This window comes from Onychostruthus taczanowskii, unplaced genomic scaffold (assembly GCF_017590055.1).
Source record: "Onychostruthus taczanowskii isolate IOZ18803 unplaced genomic scaffold, ASM1759005v1 scaffold108, whole genome shotgun sequence".
NCBI classification, from domain to species: Eukaryota; Metazoa; Chordata; class Aves; order Passeriformes; family Passeridae; genus Onychostruthus; species Onychostruthus taczanowskii.
In genome coordinates, this window is record NW_024497408.1 from 1,275,760 (window position 1) to 1,291,398 (window position 15,639).

Genomic DNA, 15,639 nt, shown 5'->3' on the forward strand with positions numbered 1-15,639 from the left:
AGCTCGGGGCGGGGGGAGCGCTGCGAGGGGCGGGGGGAGCGGGGCCGGGGCCAGGGCTCCGCCGGGCGCTGCGGGGCTCAGCCTGCCGGGGCTGCCCCAGGGTGAGCGGCGTGGAGAAGAGCTTGGAAAATAGAGCTGGCTGGTCAGCGGAGTTGTTTCTGAAAGCCGCGGCCAGGTGTCGGGCTGCGGCTGTTCGGCCCGTAAGGTGGGACTTTCCGAACCTGTTGTTCTTATTGTCCCTGAACAGCATCACTTCACGTCCTGCTCGGTGAGCTCCTTGCTCTCAGTTCCGCCAATGGAAAGCCCTGGCTATCCTTCCTTAACAGCTCGGTGTTGAATCCTTGGCAGTGCGTGTATTTCTGTGTGTATCTGCGGTATTGTTCTGCCTGTTGTCCTTTCACTTATTTGTCGAAACTTATGTTGACAGTTTGATCAAAGTGACCTTAGGCTCACTTTACTGAGGTCATTTTTTTTAGCACATGGTGTTAGGTCCGTATTGTTTTTCTGTATTCCATCATTCTTATTCCGGGTAAACAGCTGTTTTCTAGGAAAAACATTTGATGAATATGAGCCATAAGTGTTGGGATTTCCCCTCTCCTAGTTCTTTGTAATGTGTGTCAAACTGATTCTTCTTAATTTTTAATTCTCTTGAAAGCTTCTTAAGGAAGAGATTTTTGTCGATCTTGTTAGTTAGTGCAGAGTCTGTCACTGATAGGACCTTAGTGAATCTGCTGGGTTTTTTTTACACTGGATCTGAAAGAACAATCAGAGTTATTACGGCCAAAATCAGCTGTGATATTTAAAACTTATGTCCTTAGTTGGTGATAGCAAATCCGGTTTTTATATGTTTTTCAGTCCTGGTGGCTCGTAGTTTCATCAGTTTACTTTGAAAGTTTTATCTCTTTCTTGTATTTCCAAGTGAAAACAGATGGAAATGATAGGTACAAGTATTTCTGGAGTCAGCAAATATATCCCTGTCCGAGGTCACTTTTTCACCTTTGGAAAGTACCTCATACAAATATACAAGGAGCTTGACTTTGTGAAAGAAACAGCTTCACTTGTTGGACTTACTGGAAGGCATTTCACCATTTAAATGAGTGTAGTGTAGGACTAATGCATGCTAGAAAAAATGGCTGGTTGAAAAGAGCACAAGTAAATATATACATAGTGCAGCAAGATACCAAATAATAAAGAGTACTTTAATTTGATTTTAAGTGCGGTGATGTAATGCTTCAAATATGATCCTGATGGCTGCAGGAAGAGTAACTAAGGTATGTAACACTGGAAGATGAGGCTCTTTATGAAATATCCTGATTCAGTAGACATTACTGCCATTAACTCTTTACATGTTCTTGCTGCTTTTAGGCCTCTCCATGTTTCACTTAAATTTAAGAATTTAGTGCACTCTTGCAGCAAAAACTTTGTGTTATAGATGTGACTTCTGCCATAGAATGGATGTCGCTTTTGCACCTTCAAAGACAGAGTGAAACTGAGATCTGATGTGATTAGCAAGTAAAGCAAATCTGACTTTGCTGTTGACAGCTGTTTACTGCCTTAATGGTTACACAGGAAACTGAAGACTTTAATGGCTTTTATGAGGATTAAAAATAAAATGTTAGGTATATGATGAAATCTGTGAGACTATTTTGGTGTCTAGAAAAAGCATGTTGATTAAGCATCCTAAAGTAAGCAGAAGTGAGCATCTCTCACGCCTGTGTGCACCCAAGAAAAACAACTTCCTGAACTCAGGTTTCCTGTGCAAGTTAACTTCCATGTAGTTGAATTTTAAAAGGAACTAGACTGGTAAAACAATGGAAATTCTAATTCTTTTTATGTGGAACATAGTTGGGTCACCTGGGAGCTTTCATCAAGGCGTTTTGACTTCCAGGTGCTCGTGGAAGAAGTGCTGGCAACAGGTGTGATACTCCCTCTGGCAGGCCATGTGAGAAGGTGGAAAGCAGCAGTTCAGGGACTTAATGAGCTTGAGATTTTAGCTGTGTAGGATTGGAGTTAATGGTGGGCTTCTCCATGAATTTGCAGAGCCTTGCCTTGAATCTCTTTGTACGTCCAGCCTGAGGCAAGATTTCCAATTAACCACTATGCAGTTCTGAGCAATAGAATCCTGTTAGCTGCAGCCCTCCCTTGCTTGCAGCCTCCAGCAGCCTCCAGCTTCTGTGGTCTTGTCCTGGTTTGCTTGGGAAGCTGTTTTAAGGCCTTAAACTGCTGCTTCCAGGGAATGGGAGCCCTGCAGTAGAGAAATTAACAGGTAGAGCTGAGTTTTGGTTTGTCCCCACCTTGTTTAGACCATCTTTAGACATACCTGAGGGACACAGTAGGCAATATTCTGAAAAATAAAATGAAGTCAGCTTTAAGCTGCTGTGTGTGCTAATTTGAATATGAAATGAAACAGGAAGCAAAGAGTGAAAAGAAAATGCTGTTTAGTAAAGGAACAGAACTAATTTTTGCTGTGAAATCCTAGAATGTCTGGAAAAGCAGCATTTTTAACATCTGACTAAATATAACCTAGTTAGGCTCTGCTGTATGGAACTGCAAATCAATCAGTGGTCTGTTGAGAGTGAGACCGTAGGATGTTGATATTAATGACACACTTCCCCTCAGGACAGACTTGGCTACCCTGCAGGAAATGGGGTGAATACTAGGGTATAAAGTCAATATTTTGACATTTCAGATCACAGACTTAGAATATGTGTCTGTGGAGACAGTGAAACAAGGACCAGTGAATTACTTCATGATTTCTAACTCTTTCAGACTTTGAAGTTATTTACAGTTGAAACAAGCTAGATTGTATTTTCCTAAAATCTTAATTTGCATAAGAAATTAGATTTAAAATTTTATTTTAAGCTCAAAGTTGATATTTTTGCATGCATTCTTTAAAGCTAAGTCCTTCATATTCATTCTGTTTGGATGTTTTTTCCTGTGTTAGCCTTTAAACTGTGTAAGTAGTTGTTCTGCTTCATGCTGCTTATCTCTGAAGTCTGGGGTACACCACAAACTGCTGGGGGTAATTTTCATGCCTCGTGCACTTTGTCTCTCAAATCCTGCACTGTTCTTAGCTCATAAACACTGTGAATACTTCTTGCTTGTAAATCTTGGTACAACATTGTGATCAGTCTTAAAAACATATGTTCAAAATTGGGGTGGTGGAATTAAAGGGGGGAATAAGGAATAGGAGTTGCTGGACAGCTGGGCTGACATGGGGGAAACCGGGTGTTGATGTCAGAGGAGATGGACAGGACAATGTAAGGAAAGAGGAAAGGATAAGAGATGAAACAGTCAGGGAAAACACATGCTATGATCTAACAGACTTCTGGATAAGGGAGCTGTGAAAGGAAGGAAAACAAGCAGTTGGAGATTATTCTCAGCAATGTTATGAAAGTGTAGTAAGTACATGCTGTGGGTTGTGTGGCATACAACGTGGGATTAGGCTTGTTTGACCAACAAAAAGTCCTTCAGAAAGTACCAGGTATGTAGTTGGTTTGTTTCTGGATGCAAAGTAGATACTCAGCATTTGCACGGATGTTTCCTCTTTTGCATGGAATTCCAGTGGAACTGTTCCACAAAAGTTTATTTTACTCAGGAGCACTGTATTCACTTGTTGGAGCACCACAACTGATTTGCGGGTCTTTTGGTACACAGTTTGACTTTCACAACTGATAACTTACTTAAGTGTATATTTATCTTTATCTCACCCCTCTTTTTAGTGAAGTAAATATGAAAAAACAGATGCTCATAGCAAACCTCACCAGGATGTAGATCTTCCCTGTCCAGAACTTACTTGTGGAAAACTATATAAAAAAATCAAAGTATCCAGTGTTCTTGCAGCACTATTTGCTGCCAGCTTTGAAAGCTGTCAGCTGTTTCAGACAGTACCTTTGATAGCCTGGAAGTGGTCACTTGTTCCTTCATTACTTGAATCTCTCAAACATACTTTCTCAGCATTTTTAGTAAGTCTTGTTTTTCATTGTCAGAATTACCTGTAGTGCAAATGTCCAGCTATGGATCAGTGGAAGCATTACTGTGGGGTAAGTTAGATTCAGAGTTTACAGTTTGAAGCAGCAGACTGTATGCATGGTGTCTCTGCTGGGGGTGGTGAATAACATCCAGGATCAGTAGGCACATATATTTGTATCTGTAAGTCAGTAATGATGAAAAAAACCCCAAACAGATTCTCTTATCAACATCTGGATTCTGGCATGCAGGGAATGTTTTTCTCTCTTTACTTATTTCTAGTACACAGTTATTTACCTCCCTGTAGAGTGAAAGGAACTGCTTTCAATTCTGGTGACACTGTAGGACAAAAAGCAGAAGTCATTTGGGATTCCTTTCCTGCTCCAACCATTAGGACCCTGTTACTAAAATGAAATTCAACCTTGTTGTCCTAAACTTGGTTGCCTCACTTATGCCTTCAGCACTTGGGGAAGACTTGTGTCCCCAGACTAGCTTGAAAATACTTTAACCCCTTTAAATACATTTTTTTGGAGGAGAGCTGACTGTAGTCCCTGGGTATTGCAAACTGTGCAGTTGTTCTTATATTTGGGTAAAAAACAAGAAGAGAACTTTCCGTAAGGAAAGAAGTTTTTGGTTTTCTGTTAGCAAGAAGGGGGATGTATTATGAATTAATTTGGTGTGACATGTCAGCTTGAAGTTTTGACATGATTTGGTACTCTCTACTGTTAAAATTGATAATTAAAGGGCATTGCCATATTTCCTAACATGGTTTGAGAGCCTGGAAGAAGGAATATAGCACAAGGTAAGTGCACAGGTGAGAAGCATCTCTTAGAAGGAAGTTTCTAAAACCTTCTGCAGAGTTGAAGTTCTTGCATCAGAAATTACAGAAACATAGTTAATTTTCCTTATTTGCATGGTGTCCTGTGGGTGACTGCTTTTAAGTGTGGCTGGTTGTAGGGTTTCCCCTGTTGTACCTTAAGTAAGTGACAAAATGCTGCTTGGGGCATTCAGAACAGGGGAGCTACAGATGAAAAGTTCTATCTAGAGGTTTGCATGGCTTTCAGTCATCACAAATGGAAAGTACTTGCATGCTGAGCCTCAACAAATGGTCAGAGCATGAAGATTTCTGAGGTCCAGATGTATTCAGCAACTTGCAGAAATGGGCAGACTTACTTCTGCTCCTTCCCTTTCTTTTGTTTATGTGCTCATCTGACCTGTTGATGAGCCAGTTCTGCTAACAATAGGCACTAACAATAAAACCAAATGTAGGACAAGTATATGCTTCCCAGCTGATTTTACAAATCAAATTATCTCACCGTGTTGTCAGACAAATCCAGGGATAAAGGAGTGGGTGGGTGACTGTGAGCGTGTGACTGATTAAAGGGGCATTGAGGATAATAAATTGAAACAGGCTCTTCAATTAATGGTAAGATCTGTGTTGCCCCAAAACTTATATTCGTTATAAAAATATAGTTGAGACAGAGTGGAGATGGCAGCTGAATTTACATATGTGTTCCTACACAACTTGAACTGACTCATGGTGAGTTAATTTTTCTTTCAGATCTTTACCTTCTCACTGAAAAGAGCAAATACAAAATGTGACAGTAGTAAATTCTAATGTGTTTTCATACCCTCCCTAGGAAAATGAGTGCAGCAGCATGGATTCTTCAGCAGCACTCATGGCTTGAGGTCTAGCTATCTCTATATGTATCAAAACCACCTTTAATATGTTTGTGTATTTATTGTGGGAATGTAAATGTTGAATTTCAAGTAGAACTCTTCTGGAGGCTTAACTCATGGCTTAACTCTGTTGAATGTTGTAGGAATTCTGCCTATTGTAAGCACTTCAGTGTCTGTAGGCTTTTTTCAAGAAAGTGAAACTGGATTTTACAAGGTGATCTCAGTGTTTGTGGTCACTAATCTGCTGTGATGCAATTTGATTAAACTTCTAACTCTGTTCAGAAGATAACCAATTTTAACTTGTAACCAAAAACTTGTAACCACTTGTTCAAGGTTATTTGCTGTTGAAACCCTTTATAAAAGCTTCATTTCATTTTAACAAATGGGTGTAAGCTCAAAGAACTTCTTTGGGGTCAGATTTTTTTTTTTTTTTTAATTCAGTTCAGTTCTGCCAAAACTGCCATAAACTGGTACTCATGGCAATAAGTACGAACAGTGTGTGGGCAGAACAGTAGTTACTACATTCTTTCTGGCATCTCCCAAAGTCAGAGGTGCTGGAAAAGCACCTGGCTGGTATAACTGTTTTACTGTTCTGTGGGAGTCATTGTTGGCATGCAGTTTTCTGAGCAGTGTTGCATGTAGTTGGACACAAAGAGTGACTGTATAAGGCAGAGCTGTTAAAGGCACTTGTAAACCCAAAGTTTAGTTAAAAGCTACCATTGGTGAAGACACAATGCTGGGGGAAGAAAAGGTGTATATATTTCTCCTCTGAATGCAGAAGTATGCAGCTTAAGTCGTAGTAGCATTTTAACTGACTTTCTAGCTGACAAACATGAACTTTGAGTAATATTACTTCTAGGACATCCACACTTAGAAGACAAAGGCAACAAACTGGGATTTTTTTTTTCCACTATTAGCTATCAGCTGTAGTTATGGATTTCTTTCTTCACACCACTACTACTTTCGTTTTATAACATTTTTCTCTTTTCAGCCTATCTTGAACATCTCTGCTGTTCTTATGACGTGGTTTCCTGGTGGTTTGGCTGTGCAACCTTCAAACTTAGTTCTCGGTCTTCTGAGTGTGCAAGTGTTTATATGAATGGCAGAGGCTGTTTATTTTTGTACTCTCAGGGGCTTTTGTTTCCCTGTATTTAATCCAGCAGAATTATTACTGCTTATATCTTATTTTGCCTTGAATTGCAGTAGCTGACTGGATGCTGGTGACAAACTAAAATTAGCTTGCTTACTGCTGTGGCCCTGGGGGGGAGGGTTTCCAGTTAACTAATGGTTTTCCAGAAAGACTCCAAAGTGCATGCAGAGTGATTTGGGCTTGGAGGAGGAAGTTCTGAACAGGCTGAGCAGGAAGGGTGTAGCATCTCCTCTAGGTTAATAGTCTTTTGGCTGGAGATTTTAGCCCAACTGTCAGTGCCTAAAGGCTAGAATAAGCGACATGGCGAATTTAGTATGTTTGCTGTGCGCAATTTGGGTCCAAACTGAAGGATCTCCTGTCACCAGGTTTTACCTCTTAGCTCCAATATCCTGAAATACCTTTCCATAGTTAGTGCTGTTTATGTAACTGTTAGTGCTGTTTAAGGAACTTCTGTACTTTGGTTGAAATGTGTGTAAAACAATCAGAAACAGGGAGTCATGGATGAAACTTGAAAAACTGAAGGGTACATTTGAAACAATAGCAAGTCATACATGGAAAAGCTTATGCATGAGCTGGGAGATGGTGCTATAACACTAAGTTTATGCTTGTCCGTTTAGGTGTTCTGAGAGAACTTTAAAAATACTGGTAATGCTTTATTTCTGTCTGTTGCAGAAATAGTGCATTTTTTGTGTGTTCATAAACGCATGCAACTGTCACTGTGGATGTCAAAACAATTACTTAGCAAATAGACTTTTGACATGAAGTGTAAAGATCAAATTGCAGACGTAGACTCCTTTCATTTTGGAGGCTTTTTTTCCTTAATTTTTATTTGCCAGAATGTGAGGAATTAAGGTGGGAAGGTGTAGTTCTTTACAGCATGTGAAGGTATGATCTTTGCAAGGTAATAATTACTCTTTCTCTCTTTAGGAAATACACATAAAGGAACCTATAGAAAAGGAAGTAAATCCTCATTTATTACCAGGTAACTGTTGTATATTACTAGATTTAAGTAATAAAAATCAGGAATTAATGAATAATACTTAAATATTTCCATGTCTGCAGGAAACACTCAGGTGACATCAGTGTCACAAATAGTAAAATACAGTGTTTGGTTTAACAGCCCATGCAGATTGAAGTGTTTTTAATATCTCAATCTGCATGCGATGTTGAAAACTGTATAAAACCAAATTTTTTACAGAGTTCAATATCCTCAGGGCAAATACTCAAATACTTGAGTTTGCCCTGTTTCTTAGAAATTAAAGTTGGGTGGCTTTTGTTTGGAACTGAAGACAAGAACTAGAGGAAATTTACCTTCTTGTGGCTTTGTCTCTGCTGTGAGTTACTTGGGCCTTTCAATTTTTCTTTTACTGTTAATATTTTCTTTTGTAATTTACAATTACTTTTTGTTTAAAAATATTTTCTAAGATAAGCAAAGACAAAATACATGTAAAAGTTTACAATAAACTAGTATTCTTTTGTTGGGTTTCCTATACTTTTTAGGAAAGACCAAGAGTCTGTCTAATCACATCTATTAAAACTTTACTTTCTGAAATTTGAAGTTCAGTTCCTGTGAATTCTAACACAATAATTTAATTGACTATTATTTATGCAAACTTGTATTTGAGACTTCTAAAATAGCTTTGGGACCTGTAAAATAGTCAAAGCTATGAAAAAATAACTAAAATGAACCTGAAATAACAAATTCAAATGTTTCAGCATTCTTAAAGTTTAACAGTAAGGAGGATTGGAATAATTTTCAACTTGTTTATTGACTATATAAACTGCTCTTGCTGTGTTTTGTGGGTTTTTTTTTCAATTACGTACTTGAATGATTAACATTCTACTGCCATTTGGAGTAGGCCATGACACAGGTTACAGAACTCCCAAACATTTGCAGTTCAGGGCTTCTGGAATAACATTAGTAACCTGGAAGATTAAGATTACAACGAAGATTATAGTTGATTCCAGGAGCTGCCTCGTAGTGCCTTTGTGTAACAGTGATGAACAGCCTTTAGGCGTACAGTTCTGAGAAACTGTCAGGAAGTTATTGCTGTGATTGAGATTTAACAATTGAAATAATTCAGTTGTAAATGTCAGTTAATGTTGCAAGTCAGTGTTTCTTCTCCACAGGTGAACTGCTACTTTGTGAAGCCAGCACAGTGTACAAGTATGTGCAAGAAGATGGGTCAAATCGTGGCACTTACGGGAAACTCGTGTGCACAAACTTTAAGATTTCTTTCCTTGATGATGATTCTGCTTCAGATGATAATGTAAGAAAACAAGTCTTCTAATTATGACTAAACAGGCTCTGCATAAATACTCATATCTTTCCCTTATATAAAGATGCAGAATGAACATAAATGTATAAAATTTGCTAATGGGTGCAGAAGAACTTGAATCAGTCTGCATCTGCTTGATCCTTTCTCAATCTCTAATGATTATTTTAAGCAGAGGCAGTGCAAGCATTTATGTGGACACTTAGATTAGACATAGTTTAAAACTCTTTATACTTTGTGAGTTGGTGAAGCTTAAGTTAAAAGAACCCATTGTTTTGAAAACTAATCAACAGTTTGTTTAAAGCTGATTCTGACTCTTTGTCTTGGTAGCATTTGTGGAAGTGTGAATGTCTGATGGTGGAAAACATCTGCCTGATTTGACTTTGGGCTACATCTGCAGAATCATTTCAGGCTGTACAGGACTGAGTAAGCTAATACTCAGCGGAAATGCTCTGAAAATTTATGTGGCTCAGTAAAACTCTGAATTATTTCATTCAAAGTCCAATATTTACTGAAAAGATTTTAAAACCTAGTGCTGTTAAGCTTGCAAACACCGAAAAAGCTAACAACTTCCCAAATCTTCAAAATTATTTCAATCTTTTTTCCTTTGGTTTAGGTGCTCAAATTGAGCTGTCAGAGGAGAATGGTAATGCCACAGTGCTTTAGCTAAGCTTAAGCATTGAAATAGTTTAGTCTATTTAGCTGTTAGGAGTGAAAAGAGAGTCTAGTGGCTCCCACATTCAAGGTGATCTTGACAGTTAAGGACAATGAGAATAATATGATTTGACATCTGTTGATTGTAGTCAGAAGTTACTTGGGGTTAAATTTCACAAAGTTTAAACATTAAACTAAGGCTTCTGCAGCCAAGTACAGATTATTGGACCATCTGGAATTAATTAAGACAAAGCTGCAGAATCTTTTGACGTAAATCTCAAGTGATCTGTGGAAAGTTGGTAATGACCTTGCTAATTTCTGTTCCATTGCTGGCTTTGAACCTTGGGTTTATAACGCCGGGTCAATTCTATTTCTGTTAACAAAAGCCCAGGATTAGCTACCTTCTTCAGAGTACTGCAGGTGTGGAAGTAACTCGAATAAGGCTAACTTTGTTCACAATAAAATATAATTTGCTGTTGTAGTGTAAGTCAGCTGTTTGGTAACAGTATTGAAAATAATAGTGTTTAATTGTGGCATCACTAAAATGCCATTTTTAACTGTACTAATGGAAAGGTAGAAGTGAAGGGAACTCCAAATCACTTCAGGTTTGGTTACACAGTAGATAAGGTAATTGAGTTGTGTGTGTGTCTTCACTTTACCCGGTCATAAATCTGATTTTAATGTTACTGTGTCCTTGGGATATTTGTTCTTTTAAGAGACTTTGTATTTCCTGCCAGGTTCCCATAGCAAGGAAACTTGTCATAAAAGGGCTTGGATTACATGAAGCTGCTGTATTTCCTGTTTACTGCAGTGATTCTAGTTTGAAAAGTGACTCTCAGTAGAAATGTATGCTTTGAAGCTGTTTGAAAAGTAAAAACTGTATCTACGTTTCAAGCATGGTTGAGACTTAAATAAAGCTATATTGTGTGTGTAACTTGCATCTGTCTGCATTTTAATAACTGTTCTTCAGTGTCCTGCCTTACATAGCTTCTAAGAATAAGAAGTAATGCTGATAGTAAAACAGTGCATGGAAAGCATTTACTTGGCAGAAGGTGGTACTGTAGTGTGACATTTCTATGATATTTTTCATGTTTCTAGGAGCCACAATTTAAGAATAAGATTGTAGGAGAAAATGATATAACTCTGCAATGCGTAGATCAAATATATGGAGGTAAGTCAGCTTTTTACCCCTGGGAGACTTAGGAGTGCTGGTGCTCCTTGTACAAATACATCCTTTTTAGAAAACCAATACATTTTTAAAAAGCAGCTGCAATTATATTTAATGATGAAATGACAGATAAGAAATTTATCAGAACCCAGTCTTATCCCTCAAGATTGTCAAATTAATTTTAATTTATTTGATTAATTGTCCACTGGAACTGACAAAATGATTCCTTCAAAATGCAATGGTTCAAAGCAGAGAGTATACTGTGAAAAGTCCCTAAATTTGTAGACAAGGATCTTCCAATGTGTCAACTATTTCTATAAATATAGATCTATTCACTTCATTTGAGCAATAGCAGTACAGTTATCAAATTCTCAAATTCTTTTTGTTTGTCTAAGGGAACTTTGTTTTATGAGATACATGGTATCTTCACCATATTAAAGGAGATAGAAAAGGAGGTTTTAATTGACATTTAATTGACATTTAAATCTAGTGCTTTGCATGGGGTCTTTAGAGATGTGCCAGAATTGCTACAAAAGGTAACTGAGAATGGGGCAGATTATTTTAAGTATAGGAAGGCTTTATTGAGAATCCTGTTCTTGGACTAATTATGAGTATTCAGTGTGTTTATAAATGGTGGTGTGGATTTGTGAAGTGAGCTGGGGCAGACCAGTGGAGATGGTTATGAGTCACTTTAGTTTTATGTACAGTGGCCGAGCTGGCAGCACTTGAAGTTGTGAAATGGTACATCCTCAAAGAGAAATGAGCAGAGGTTTGCCTTGGAGGCTTCTTGGTGGTTAAAAAAAAAATCTAAAAAAAAATTAAGGAACTTAGAATGATCTCAGATGTCTGGGGACTTCCCCTTGTGTAAAACTACTTGTTCTTTATGTATCTTGAAACTTTGAACTTGGTGTGCAGTCAGAATGTGAATAGATACAACCCTTGAGCAGCTGGTTTGCTGCAAATTTGCCTTTTACCTTGTATGAAGTAATTTGATGGGTTTTAAAAGAAAAAGTTGAGGCTTACCAACCTAAGTTGTAGGATGCTCGTTTTGTCTTGAGAAAACTTGGGCTTGAATTAGTTTCTTGAGAATTCTGGAAAGTCAGTCAGGGACAACTTTATCAACATTACAAGTACCTTTTTGATATTTACTTTCCTTTTTAATTTTGCAGTTTATGATGAGAAAAAGAAACTTCTAACAGGACAGCTAAGAAAATACCCAGAGAAGTTAATTATCTACTGTAAAGACCTTAGAGTATTTAACTTCTGCCTGAGATACACAAAAGAAGAGGAAGTGAAAAGAGTACGTATAGTAACTTAATTTGCTTTTCTATTTTTAGCTTGGTGTTGGGTGTTGTGAGGATGAGGGAAGGATGAAATTCACCCTGAAACTTGGGAGTGTTTTCTGATCATTTCCAGCTAAGACAGAAAGTAAAAGATTGATTTTATTGAACATTTCATTGTGCATAGCAGTTAAAAGACAGGTGCAGTGGCTCTTTAAAGAAAACTGGAACTTGGGAGTGCTACAGGAAATTAGCTCCAGCTCAGACAAGCTGTAAAGCTGTTCTGTTTGTGACATGTAGTTTCACTTTATTTCAGACTTCAGTATAGTGTTACTTTCCTGATAAATTTCATTTTTTGGAGAAGTTAGTCTCTACTCCAAACTAAGCGTCAACTAACTTTATTTAAATAAGAGTAATTCTGGAGGTTGAACACATATAATACTACTTAGACAAAGTAGGTACAGTGTCTTGCAGAAAACAGAGAAACCTTCCTAAAAATCAGGTTTCAGCTGTTGGGGATAGAATCCATCAGACAGAACCCATCTGGATGGAGGGGTTGGTAAAAATAAGCTTTTTTTACACTGACAATCTTGGTGTGTGTTTGGGTGTTAATTTTTCGTCCTTTTTTAGATCGTCAGTGGTATAGTTCATCATAGCCAGACTCCTAAGCTGCTTAAACGTTTGTTTCTGTTCTCTTATGCATCAGCTGCTCCAAACAACACAGGTAAATGTTTTTTTTAATCTGTTTGTTGCGTAGTTTGTTAAACAGACTGGGAGGTCTGTAGTTGAGTTTGTCTCAGCTTATGGCTCTGTCCTGCTGGCAGGTAGCTTCAAAAGATTAATTTTTCTTTCGTTGTACATTGTTAAGCCTGTTGTTGAAAATCTCTAAATTGCCTTCTGTTGGTTTTGGTGTCCTTCAGGAAGTTGCACAGAAATTGTCCGAGGAGGAGTAGTGTCCCTAGATTGAAAACTTACTGTGATTAACATGTGCAAATGCTTTTCACGTGGTTCATCTAGAAAATACTTTGCTTGTTTTATCTCTATTTTTCTGTATTTATCTGTATTGCTGCTGTGAACCAGACTTCCTGCTCTTAATTCTGAAATTACTGCATTTGCAGTGGTATCCTATGAGAAAGTATTTCCCCTTTTGCTCTTATTTGCAAGCAATATGCTTCTTCCAGGCAATTGCAAAAAAAACATAGATTTGCAAGGCATCTGACTTCCTCTTGTATCTGACTTATTACATAATCTTCCCACTTGATCAAACTTGGCTGAATAATACATTAGACTGCAAAATTCAGGACAAAAAGTTGTCAGTGTACTTTCTAGCATTTTGTAATTCAGACTTTAGCTGAAATAATAATACTGTTTTGAATTAGGAACCTGACCCTTAGTGGACCAGCAACACCAATTCCTTTCACAGAGGGAGGTTTTGATGTATGCAAGGTATTAATCAAACACCAAAATATGTCAAGGAATTTCAGGATCATTGAGATGATCATTGAGGCTCCGTGAAGCCTCTGGAGATTATCTAGTCATGTTCTTGTCCATATGCCCCTCTTCAGAGTAGGGTTAACTGCATCAGGCTTAGTCATGTCCAGTTGGTTTTCGAATATTTCCAAGTATTGAGACTCCACAGCCTTTCTGGAGAGTCAGTTTCATTGTTTGACCCTCCTTGTAGTGAAAAACATTACTGTTATGTGTATGTGGGATTTGCTGTAGTTCAGCTTGTGCATAACTGCCTCTTGTCAAGTCACTGAGTGTGGATCCATCTTCTGTACTCTCCTCCCCTGTTCCACCCCAATATTTATAAACACAGGGAGATTGGCCCCTGCTGAGCCCTCTTTTCTGAGTGATCCCAGCTCTGTCTCTCCTCATATCAGGTGTTTTGAGCCCTTTAATGATCACAGAGGGCCTTTACTGGACCTGGTCCGGGAGACTTCAGAGGGGAGCCCAGCACTGGGCACAGCCCTCCAGCTGACAGCAGTGGTGGCTTCATTCAGCTGGTACACGGTGGCCTTGCTGAATGCAGCCCAGGAGCACACTGTCTGTTTGCTGCAAGGAAGCTGCAGGAACTACCTGCTGGCTCAGGTAGTTCCTGCAGGCTTCACCTGAAACTGGTGTTCTGTTTCAGCTACAAACGATGGAAAGACTGCAAGCTTTTCCAGGTAGAGACAGATCCTGGGAGAAGCCTCCTCTTTAAAGCAACACTGACGTGCTGTCCCACAATTCTTTCCTATTTTAATAGCTGTGTTCAGTAGTAAGTGGCTTGGTGTCATTCTTCATAAAATTAGTACAGGATAAGACAAATAGACTGTGGAAATTGTTTTTTATGCCTCTCACTGTCTGAGAGACAGACTCTAAAATCCTGTCTCTAAAATCCTGTCTCCAAGAGCTCATCAATAATGTTCTGTTCCAAGCTGTAAATTTTTCATCTACCTTATCTTCTTACAGTGAAAAGTTTCAAGTTACCATTGTATCTTCCATTCTTCCATGGAAATGATAGCTCTTTTTGCTATTTCAGGGTTAGCTGATATTGTAGAATGTTACTCAGTTAGGATGTGTGCTTAAAACAATTGACATTACTCCATAAATTATATGGTATTATACAAGATCTGAGGCTAAATCAAGCTGCTGTCTTAACTGTTTCTGAGGTGGCTAAGTAGAATTACGGGGAAGAGTCTAAGTTGAAAGTATTGAGACTGAATTGCTGTAATTAATTTTCTGCTCTTACTGAGTGTCTGTGAATGTTCTATTCAATGCAAAACTATTCATGAGGAAAAAAAAATGAACCTTAAATGAAATGCAATATCTGAAATTTTTGTAGAAAGGTTTTTGGTATGATTGTTAATTATGCACTTAAACTACAGGATTAGATACCAGTCAGCTGCATTATTTGCTGCATTTTAGGCTGGATGTGAGGACAGCCCCAGCTGAATGGAAGTTCTGTAACAAATTATTAGTTTCTGCAGGAGAAACTGTTCCTGAAGTTGTTAGTAACAGCTGTATCTGATAGAATATTGCTGTTGTTAAAGATCAGACAGAGGCAGTGTGGTATACAAAGGCATTTTGTCTTTGACTCGAGACTTTTGGTACACAAGAGTTCTGCTTACTTACCTTAATGGCAACTAACAGGTTTACTTAGGATTGCTTTGGTGTTAGAGTTCTTGACAGTCTGCAAAGTTAATTTTATTGATGTCTGACAGATGGGAGAAACCAAACCGTGATGTTTGAGACCCTGGAGGACTGGCGTGATGAGTTGGAGCGGACCAAAGGGAATGTGAAATATAAAGCAGTGACAACCAACGAAGGCTACAGAGTCTCTGAAAAGTAAGATTGCCCCGGTTAACAGTGAACTTTGGATGTGTGAAAATGTGTGCTACCTTTGAAGCTAGGGATTATACAGGTTTTTGTGAGTCTTTTTAGGATATGGTTTCCATTTTTATTTATGGAATAGTTTGG

General features: G+C 38.4%; 1 protein-coding gene across 1 annotated transcript in view; it reads left to right on the forward strand.

The window, feature by feature from the left end:
- The first annotated feature begins 64 nt into the window (after positions 1-64).
- MTMR12 (myotubularin related protein 12) overlaps positions 65-15,639 on the forward strand; it is a 32,948-nt gene continuing 17,373 nt past the window's right edge. Inside the window, exons 1-7 of the mRNA XM_041419468.1 lie at positions 65-1,271; positions 7,727-7,781; positions 8,930-9,069; positions 10,828-10,900; positions 12,067-12,197; positions 12,808-12,901; positions 15,384-15,507. Of these exons, the coding sequence (XP_041275402.1) occupies positions 1,239-1,271; positions 7,727-7,781; positions 8,930-9,069; positions 10,828-10,900; positions 12,067-12,197; positions 12,808-12,901; positions 15,384-15,507 (650 nt within the window). The 5' untranslated portion in view covers positions 65-1,238. The remainder of the gene's footprint in view (positions 1,272-7,726; positions 7,782-8,929; positions 9,070-10,827; positions 10,901-12,066; positions 12,198-12,807; positions 12,902-15,383; positions 15,508-15,639) is intronic.